General features: G+C 37.0%; 1 protein-coding gene across 1 annotated transcript; it reads left to right on the forward strand.

Moving 5' to 3' along the window:
• Positions 1-1,012: 1,012 nt before the first annotated feature.
• Positions 1,013-5,485, forward strand: pdlim1 (PDZ and LIM domain 1 (elfin)). The gene is made up of 7 exons (XM_079473761.1): positions 1,013-1,300; positions 1,982-2,133; positions 2,584-2,671; positions 3,381-3,565; positions 3,651-3,796; positions 4,102-4,219; positions 4,798-5,485. The coding sequence occupies exons 1-7, from the start codon at positions 1,208-1,210 to the stop codon at positions 4,982-4,984; spliced, it is 969 nt and encodes a 322-aa protein (XP_079329887.1). The 5' UTR covers positions 1,013-1,207; the 3' UTR covers positions 4,985-5,485.
• The last annotated feature ends 5,525 nt before the right edge of the window (positions 5,486-11,010 follow it).

Below are 11,010 nucleotides of genomic sequence, written 5' to 3' on the forward strand. Positions count from 1 at the left end.
GAAGATAATCTCTCTAATGCTGTTTTATATGATACATATTAATAATTTGAAACAATATATTATCAACAGTTTGTTTTCTACATTTTAGCTGACACACCATTCACACTTAACATGCACACACTTGCACTAGCAAGTTGTAAATGTAACTTTGTACTGTGTACTTTTGTCGTCATATCCATGTCCTAGACTGCTAGAGGATTCACAGAGTAGGAATTATTTAATTGTAGAGTGTAACAGAGGGTGTCCTCACAATAAACTCTTGAATCTAGATTGTACTGGAGTTCAACTAGACACACTCTACTGTGCACAGTGCATCCTCGTTCGCTAGAAAAGGAGAAACACTCATCGTTTGGTAAAATATTAATCATCAGTTGTTTTAATTTAACATATAAAATTTCCATAATTCACCCAACCATGGTTTGAAACAGCCACACCTTTTTAAGAGTGCAGTCAGGGAGGCTTTTTGAGATAGTCAGGGAGGCAATTTTGGAAATAGAATAGAGTTTGTGTTTGTGTTGAATCTGGTTGGGATACTGCTATCGGAAGAGTTTACTTTAAAGTTTAAGCATGTAAAAAATATAATCTTTATTAAGGATCTAAGAGGAAAATAGGCCTATTTGTAAAATGTTTGACCGCAAAAACAACCAGTCTGCCAAAACTGTATAAAAATTTTGATTAGCCTTTGTGCATGTCTCTTTTAATATGGAAAACCTGTTTTATGCTGTATGGTAGTGCTACTTAGTTTTTACTACCTTACATTATTTTGCCCAACCATGTTTTTCATGCATTTAACAGTTTTCTGGTTAATGCTGTGCTTTGCTCTTATTGTCTGTGTTATCCCACTTTTTAGGAATGCAAAGAACGCGATCCATGGTCCTAAGCATGTTGTGCGCTGAGCGAATGGCCCACTCCTGCCAAAAATTCCACTGAATTTGGGAGTGGCATTTTCCAAATCCTAGGATTTGGCTCTTCCATACATGGTAAACTTCAATAGAAGGTGACGTAACGGTCCACCCCTAAACAAACATAGGAAATAAGCCGTTATCAGCGGAGAGACCTGAGATTATTCGCTCACATTTGAGGAAGCTCCGCCCAGGTACCGTTGCCACCAAGTAAACGCCCTATCCCACTACAGTTACGCGAAACTAAAGACTTTATACCGCAGTTTACACGCCAGGATTAAGCACACTAGCAGTTTGGAAGTACAATGCCTTTACGTGTTGTAATACAAGGTCCTGGGCCGTGGGGATTCCGTCTGGTCGGAGGTAAAGACTTCGACCAACCTCTGACTATCTCGAGGGTAAGAAACTAATTTGGGCTCTGCTAAGATTTTCATAGATTCGAACTTCATAGACATGGCTAGGTCCGGCATACCTACAAAACCGATACACTTTCACAGGATCTCAAAGGTGTCACTGCTGCCGCATCCGGTGTAGAAGCACATGTTGTCAAGAGTGTGGACAGAACGTGAAACAATGTTGCAACGAGCACCTCGATTAAAAGCGTCTTGAAACAAATGCTGACAAAGGATGTTACAGTTAGCGAACAAAACACAGTTCTTGGACATCATATATATTTTCTTACGTATCCAATGATTTGATGCGCGACCCCCGAGGATATATTCACTTTAAAGCGTTAGAAGAATTCGTGGCATATTTAACGTGCATGTTATACGCCTTATACGTGCGCGTAGATCTATTACGTAACTTTTACATTCAGCCGCAACAAGATGCCTGTCTCGACCTTCTGTTCCCTTGTACAGGGCACACTTTATTAAATTATTATTACTTTATAAAGTGAAAGCTGGCCCAACAACTGTCAGGGCACTAGTAAAAACCACAACATTTTAAAGCTTGATTTAATGTTTTCATCAGATTGTTTCGACCCTTTTCATTTAACTTGGCGAAATACCTCATTCCTGTTATTCTGTTAGGATGATGCTGATTTATTGACATTCCTAACAATGTATTAACTGTATCAGGTGACCCCAGGAAGTAAAGCAGCACAGGCCAATCTATGCATCGGGGACATGATTCTGTCCATAGATGGAGAGTCCACTGATGGCATGACTCACCTGGAAGCTCAGAATAAAATCAAGGGCTGCATGGAGGAAATGGTGCTTTCCATTGACCGGTATGACATTACTCTGTTAAGGGGCATGCAGTGGTTTATTAGATTATAAAGTGTCATATGTGACTGTATGGAGGCTTTCCAGAAAACCATTAGATGATGAAATATTCACAGCAAATGGAAAACAAAAATGTATTTTTGAGCTTTACTTGAAATTGCCATTACTGTATGCAGACATTAGGAATGTTGGGATGGCAGTGTTTTTTAAGGCATTGTAATATAACTCCCCTGTCACAGTTTTGCTGGATAATGATGACATGCAAAATATGATAGATATGATTGAAATACATGCAAAATGTTACCATTCAGACTATTCTTTTTATTGGTTTCAACCCGATGAGCAGAATTTGCAACAGCAATCTTAAATAGGTCACAGAAAGCCAAATATATACATTTTACTTGAATCATTTAATGATTCCATGTATAAACCCTTTTGTTTTCTGCTTTTTGTAGATCAGATGCAAAAATGTGGTCCCCCCTGGTCACTGAAGAGGGGAAGACCAATCCATACAAGATGAATCTGGCCAATACAGAATCACAGGTGCGTTGTAGATGGTGTCATTTTCATTCAGCTTGCCTTTAAAGCCTTGAGTAGAGCATGAGAGTGTCATACATGTATATAACAGGACCTTTTACATTACTGCCACGCAAATAAAGGCTTGGCATTATAGGCTGCCAAAATGAAGTCATTGTTTATGTCCTAACAAGCCTCGTCCATGGTGACCAGGCAGCGGTTTATCAGCCAAAGCCATGACGCAATATCCACATCCTGCTGGTTAAGTTGGAAATTTAGGGTCAAATGTGAATGATCATAGGAAGTGTGTGGAGTTTGACTACACGGTTTGGCGTCATGAAAGTTTCCTGACTCAAGCAGAGGAGTGTTTACAATGTAGAGAGTACATAAAACAACATGTTGTTAACAGTGGAAAGTTTCACAATTTCTTTAACTACTTAGTCAATGAATGGTGTGGCAACACTTTTGTAGTGTGTGGTTTTCTATGCTTTATGGCATTTGTTAACATAGTTTGGTTAAAATATCTACAGCTTTAAACAAAATGATTGATTTCAGATCACGTCTGTGGTCTAATAGATATACAAAATGTAATGTCATCTGTTTCTGTTGTTGCTTCCTAAAGCTGTAATTTTGATTGCAATTGTGATGTAATTGAAGCCCCTGTTTTACGATTTTGACATAGGAATGCATCTGCATTAATTGTTCCTCAGATTACCTGACCTCTGCTTTTCTGTAGGAGGTGAAACATATAGGCTCTGCTCATAACAGGAGTGCTCTGCCATTCAGCTCTGGCAGTCCACGGGTGGTCACCAACCAGTACAATAACCCTGCAGGCCTGTACTCCAATGAGAACATCAAAAGCTTCAACAATACTGTGGGTGATGTCAAAACCTCGGCCACCTCCAGTGAACCAAGTAGGAAGTAAGTAGGCTATGCTGCCAGCCCGACACAACAGAATATTTGTTACTAATATACTTTAATATACGTTGGTTGTCTTCTTATATAGTTCAGATGCTTGTAGACCTAGCCAGCCTAAGCCTCTGTTACCTGAAGAATCCGAGGTGTACAAAATGCTGCAGGAGAATCAGGAGTACCAAGAGCCGCCTCGCCAGTCTGCCTCTTTTAAAGTACTACAAGAGATCCTGGAAACTGGTATAATAGCATTAACTCCCTGCACACTGTTTGAGCAAATGCGTCAATGTAATATAAACTACCTGAAAGGAATCCACCTGTTGGCAAAAGACAGGTTTTCAACTTAAATAGTAGATGGGATGAGATTATTTATACTTGATGCCAAATAGGTCACTTCAGACCTCAAGAGTTTTTATCGTTGTGTGACTCTGCTGTCTCTGAAAGCACATTTTATTCTACTGTAGCTTTAATTCCGTTTGTTTATTTTTAATGGCATCAGATGGTTTGGCCTCAGCATTAAATTAGACTTTGTTTTTCTGTGTCAGATGATTCAGAAAAACCCTCTGGCTTCAGGAGTGTGAAAGCCCCTTCTACAAAAATTGGAGCTTCTATAGGAAATGCTGAAAAACTGTCAGTTTGTGACAAATGCGGATCAGGAATTGTGTAAGTTTCATATTAAGTTTACATTTAATCATTTAGCAGACGCTTTTATCCAAAGCGACTTACAAAGAGTTCAGGGAGCAATAGGCGATATGTCATACAGGATCAATAATACAATAAGTTTAATACTATATTTTTATAAGTGAGGTTTTAGAAAAAAAGCATGTAGTACAGGCCTGGTACTAGGCTGGCTTGACTGGGGGGCAATCATATATTCTGGTTATTTTCACATTTTATGATTCAATTGACAGATCATTACTTAATAGATCAAATAAGTATTTATTAAGAATTTAATAATAAGTATTCAATTTCTAATTATTTTAATTGTCGGCTGAATATTTTTGGAGGGGTCCAAAAAAAACTTTAAATCTTCTTGTGAACTCCCCTCCCCTCAATGTGTTAAGCCAATGCTGCCATCTAGTGAAACATGCTGGAACCCTCCATTTTGGGGTCTGTATTGCAGTTTTCCAACTCTTGGGCTTTTGCTCTCTTGTAAATGTTTCATCATGATAGTACATGTTTTTCCCAAGCATATTTTATTTTCTAATTTCTTTATTCTTATTTGGGTAATTTTTTTGAAGGGGAATGATGGTCAAAGTTCGAGACCGATTTCGTCACCCAGACTGCTACGTGTGCACAGACTGTGGGATCAACCTGAAACAGAAAGGACACTTTTTTGTTGAGGACAAGATTTACTGTGAGAAACATGCTCGTGAACGTGTCACTCCTCCAGATGGTTACGATGTTGTTACTGTCTTTCCAAAGTAGAAAGTTTTTCCAATGATACTTTGAAACTGCACATTCCCTCATGTGGGGAAATATGAAATCTGTAACACTTTATGCAGATAGTTTTCGACTGAGGCTGCTTTTGGCCAGATTCATTTGTATAACTCTTGTGTACGCAGGTAATGCATTGATGTATATGGCAACTGTAATCTGGAAATGTTATTGCACCACCTGTGAATGTAGAGTTTATGCAGATGAAGTACTATTGTTTATACATTCCAATATCTTAGTCATTCCAAGCTATAAAGGGCTTATATTATTGGTGCCAGGGTATTTTAAGACCACTTTCTGCATTTACAGTTTAAGTTTCTCATAAATTGATTATTGAATGTATGTATTAGCAGTTATGGTTGTATTCCTCATTCTCACCAGTATTTAAAACTCTTCCAACTATGTATAGGCCTATTGTATTTTTTGTATTGCCTATATTTTTTATACCAATAACTCTTTCAGCCTGGCTTGAGAAATAAAATGTTGCATATCTATTGTGAAATTCATTTCTTCCTTAATTCTTTCCTCAAAGATCTTAGGCCTTAATTGTGTTTTGTTTTAGGAATCAGACATCTATAAAGTTTTTTAAATAACAACACTAAACATAAAAATAAAGGTTCTTAAAAGGTCATTTGTCAGGCTGTATGGTTCCATAGAACCTTTAACGTTAACATCCCATCTATGAGAAATTACTCTTCACAACATTCACTATAAAAGGTGTATGGAAATTCTGTGAAGAACTGTCTTGACATTAAAAAGCTAAAGTATTCAATGAAACTTCCAGTTATACAGATATATTAAATGTTAATTATGTGGATACATTGAAATGATAATCTAGCCAATATGAGCAGTTGCAGCATAGCTGGTGAAAAGCCCTGCAAAATACATTATAATCCAAAAACAAAATTTTAACAAAAATAACAGATGTAAAATTGATGCACTCTTATGACACCAGATACAAAACTAGATTTATTTATTCGATTAGATTAAAAACGACAGGGAGAAAAAACAATATTTACAAGTATTGACCGATTTAGCTAAATAAGGGGTACAAATCTTAAAAAATGTAATTATAAAAGTACTGGAAGCTAAATAAACGTGAGAACACGCAGAAGTTAGACGCGCCAAGGCCATAACTCAAGTCTGCCAAGTTCTCCTTGTGGGAAGGAAAAGATTTTGCTACTCGCACATCAGACTTTCCTCAGTAAAGCGAAATGTTAAATTCTGCTGAAAGTTGCTGTTAAATTCCTCCAGTAAAAAATCCGTGTAGCAGCCTTGAGTTTCTTGCCAATTTGATGGTGAGATTGCGGCGTGCCATTTGGACACGCCACCGCCTGGTGCGCCATAACGCATATCCACGCCACTTGGCACCACAAGGTTCTCCTGATCTTTGCCGTAAGTTGAAATATATCGAACATTATCTGCAATTCTCAACGTTTCTGACAATGCCCAAATATAATTGTGAGCGAATCGTAAAGTCTCAATTTTTGTCAGTTTCGTGTCATCGGTAAAAGTTGGAAGGACGCTTCTCAGGGTGTCCAGAGCAGTGTTCAGATTATGCATGCGATCCCTTTCTCTGTCGTTTGCCTTCATTCTGCGATTGCCACGTTGTTTGCTTTTTGCTTTCCCTGGTATCTTGTTCTTTTGGCTTTTCTTTCTTGTGTTTTTATTAATAAACGTAGATGCATATTCCTTAGTTGACATGTCTGAGTATCCTTGCGCGAGATCTAATGTAGAACTGCAGTTAGATTCAAAGATCCCATTCTTTCTTTCTGTTGCGCACGTGGATTTTGGAGTCATTCTGTACATATACATATTACAATTAATTAACAACATATTTCAACTCCACTGTATAACAAAAAAATCAAATTACATATTTTTTCTCAAATACAAATAAACGAAAACTTTCATAATGCTCACCTTTTGCAGTCTGGATCAGTGAAACCAGCGTTCGGTAAGGGCATTCGGTGTGTCCTGTCCACCAGGGAGCAACCTGCAGTCTCTTGTTCCCTCAATATATAAATCAAAGGGACAATAGATGGTGATGCGCACCTTCGTCATTTATGTCCCTATTATCCTGTCTGCGCTCTAGGACAAACGAACGAAGTCAAGTGGCCAATCAGGAATCTTTCCGAAAGTACTGCCAGGTTTCAGAATTTAAGAAAACAGCCAGATTACTTTAAAACAAGGTGCAAAATGTCACTTGAGACACAGTTCTGCGAATAAAGTATAAAATCGAATCCCTTCATCACCACGTGTGGTGAGTGAAAGTCGTGGGTGCGTTCTCCATACAAAGAACGAACCCATTACAGTTAACCTTTTGGAATAAAAATAAAACGGAAACAAGTTATTGCGCTATTGGCATATAGATGCTTACGCGTAAAAAGGAAATATGTTTTAAACCAACACCATAACCATGACACAAATGGTAAGAAACTGTACATGGACAGTCTTTGGACCAATAATATTGGCTTAATAATAGAGCGCAACAGACGCATGTGTTTTCACACGTGGTACCCATTCTGCGTTACTTGCCATGTAAATTATTCCAAACTGATAGTTCATAAAGATTGCATACATTTCATTGGCACTTATATGTTACTTTTAAAAATAAAGTATTATGAATCTCAAAGCTGAAACTGTAAATAATATCCTGTTTAATATGGTCACCGTTGTGCGCTTTGAGGTGATATCAGTGTGCGTAATTTGTGCTTCAGTGCACAAAAGCTAAGAAAATAGCATTTATTTAACAGAAAAGTGGAAAATTATACGTCAATGGCCAGTACAAATTACAGTCGTTGCCCCAGAACTTTAAAAACGTGGAATATAATGCTTAGAAATTTATGCAACGAAAAAAATAAAGCGTGCGCACTGGTGTCTCCAAATGGAGTCACTTATTAAGATTATCAGGTGCGCACCACGAACAATCACAGTTGCGAACAAAAGATTCTTTCGCCACGTCGGACAACATGAGAGTACACTTGGCACCAAGTCTTGATAAATCTTAATTTATTGGAGAAACTACAATCACTGCTATATGGGCGAAAAATATTTACCATGGTCCCCAAGTGTCCACAAAAGCACTCATCGCCAGTCTAACTAAATATGTATTTTGTAGGGCATCTGATAACCATATGCTTTCAATAAAGTGGACAAATAAGCCAAGGAGATAGGGTATGTTGTCGTGCTGTTATAAAGGCCTTTAAATAATCCAAAGTAAACCAAATATTACCGCTTTACAAATAACTTTTGATGCCAGATCCATATTCGGATATCGTTGGACAGGTGTGGATTTAGGACTTTCAGATTTGTCTCACGATTTTTATCAGTGCAATGTAATATCTTGCTTGTTATGCAAAGTATGGGCAAACACAGGCGACCTATTGCTGTGGAAATCATAGATATCGCAAAGAACATTATTTAACAATAAATGCGATTTACTGAAGAGCAGGTGATACCTGCCCTAGCTCTCTTGATTGATACTTCTTCAACTGCTGCACTTTACAATCTGTTGTAATTATTTATTAAACGAAATCTATTTCTTATTATTTTAGCAAACAGAAGTACCAGGTGGGGCTTTATTTTCATCCCTAGCCTTTGTTTGAAGGACATCTGAAGAAGGCAATCAAGGACTGAAACTCGCTGACCAGCTTTTGCCATCCATTTGTTCCAAACTGGCAGAAAGGCTATTTAAGTCTTCTCTCTTGTTCAGACACGGAAAGGCTGCACATAAAGAAGAAAAGGAAACTTCGCCGTGAAGAAAAAACAACAACTTAAAAACATTTAATTACAACCCGGATGCCATATGTACACCTCTTGTTAAAACTCAAACAATGTCAACTCTTTTGTGCGATAAAACGTGCACCTTTGGAGACGTGTGCGCTTTTGGAACGGTATGCGCATCGAGACCAGAAAGATCTTGAGGACACTTCTTGTAAGAAGTAATGCAGTTTTAATGTGCTGTTGAGGTCCCTTTTAGAGTCCACCCATTGTGCTAAAACGCATATGCTTGTTATGAACCGAATACACCAATTATAACTGAATAGCCAAGAGCTTCTTGCTACAACTCTATTTGGTTTGGGCAATCGGGGGTCACTCTCAATAATTAAGCTTTGGTTCTGTGAATGCGTCGGTTCAAGTTATCTTTTCTCCACATAGTGCCCTAATTCAATGGCGCGCACACTTTTAAATCGAATTTATCTCACAGTTGCTGGAACTTTACATTTTCTACAGAAAACAATTTCTGTTGGAGAGATAAACAAATCGTAAGAGAAAAAAGTTACTTTGTAAAATTATGCCTTCATATAATGTAAATGTTATGCTGTTTCCAAAAAAATTCGTAGTACATTTACATAGTGTTATGTGTTTTTATGTATTTTATGTTACTTGATATAATTTGCCATTATACAGACAAATAAACCACTCAACTAACTTTGAAGATCAATACAACGTTGTAGCAGGTGCAGTTAAGGCCAAAATTCTTAAAATCGAAGCAAAGCTCGACAGCTTTTCTAAAAAAAAGATACATATATAATTGTTTATCTCAATTGTACCAATTTATCTCAATGAAGTCTAAGGAAGATATTTTTAATCTAAAATGATAAAGCCAAATATTAGCCTTTGAAGGTAGGTTTGGATGCACCTTGAATGCACTGCAAGTTGCTTAGGATAAAAGTGTCTGCCAATTGCATAAATGAAAATACAAATATTTTTCCACATGGCGTTTCTTTACATGACTCTTAACGTTCAAAATTATTATTTTGTAGGGTAAGGATCCCTTCCAGCAATGTCATAAATTCATTCACCAAATAATAATTCAGTCAAATGTTTTCATTTGTTTCTTATATTACTCTCAAGAACATTTGTCCATGTATTAGGGTTACTCTTGGGTTGGGGTTAGGTGTTCAAGTGATTTGATTGAGCCACTCAAATTAAATGTAGTGTGGAATCTAAACATTTCAATTTCATACTATTTTGATGTTCTTGAATTTACATTAGGGATCATTATTTTGACCACTCCATTTTCAAAATATTTATTAAACAATAAATATTTGGCTTGTTGAAAGGACATGGCATTTGTATATGATTAGTATATATTTGTTTTACATGGAACTAATCTAGGAAGTAGATTTCTTACACTTTTGAGGCAAATCTTAAAATTGTCCTGATTGTGTGAAAATTGTGTGATTGTCATTGTGAATGAATACATGGTTCAGAAAAAAGGAAAAAGAAGAGCATACAAATGTTAACAAATGCCCAAGCCCAAGTTTCTGTTTTAGTAAAGGCAATGGCTTGTACATCCATATATTTCTAAATGCATGGATGTATGGATTAAAAGTGGAAAACTATGTCCTCCGGTGTGACTTCAAGGATATAATGTTAATAAAATGCTCCATGTTTCCTATAAAGGGGATAATAATGTTACCTAAATGTCTATGTTTCCTGAGAATAAGAATCTCTCTCTCTCTCTCTCTCTCTCTCTCTCTCTCTCTCTCTCTCTCTCTCTCTCTCTCTCTCTCTCTCTCTCTCTCTCTCTCTCTCTCTCTCTCTCTCTCTCTCTCACTCTCTCTCAATCTCTCTCCAGAGCCTCTCTTAACAGAGCTGTGTAATCTAAAGAAATCACATATTCGGGTGTAAATGAGCACCAACATCAACAATGATCCATCCGTTTGTATTCAGAAGCGCATGAATTGCGCCACCAAACGGCAGCGGCAAGCGTAGTTACACACGTGCAAACACTAGTTTACACCAGTTTTTGCCATTTACATTTTTCTTTCTTTCTGTTGAGCATGTCTGAAAAGATCCGACACATTCACTGTTTTTAAATATAAAATATACACAACCATTGTTTGTGTATGTATTATACATTTGTGGTTTTATTGCTATTCAACTTTTAGTCACATTTTTTGAGATTTGTTTTATTGTAAAAAAGCTTTTGTATTACATTTGTTAAGTGAATTGTGTAATTACATTTTAATTTTTAATCGCGAAGAATATATTCAGAATGGATGAACGCT

This window comes from Barbatula barbatula (assembly GCF_947034865.1).
Source record: "Barbatula barbatula genome assembly, chromosome: 14".
NCBI classification, from domain to species: domain Eukaryota; kingdom Metazoa; phylum Chordata; class Actinopteri; order Cypriniformes; family Nemacheilidae; genus Barbatula; species Barbatula barbatula.

Bases quoted from the DNA above. Each gene is read 5' to 3' on its own strand.
- pdlim1 (XM_079473761.1), top strand. From the start codon at position 1,208: ATGCCTTTACGTGTTGTAATACAAGGTCCTGGGCCGTGGGGATTCCGT. The intron at 1,301-1,981 runs GTAAGAAACTAA...TAACTGTATCAG, and splicing joins AACCTCTGACTATCTCGAGG to GTGACCCCAGGAAGTAAAGC. The intron at 3,566-3,650 runs GTAAGTAGGCTA...CTTCTTATATAG, and splicing joins TCCAGTGAACCAAGTAGGAA to TTCAGATGCTTGTAGACCTA.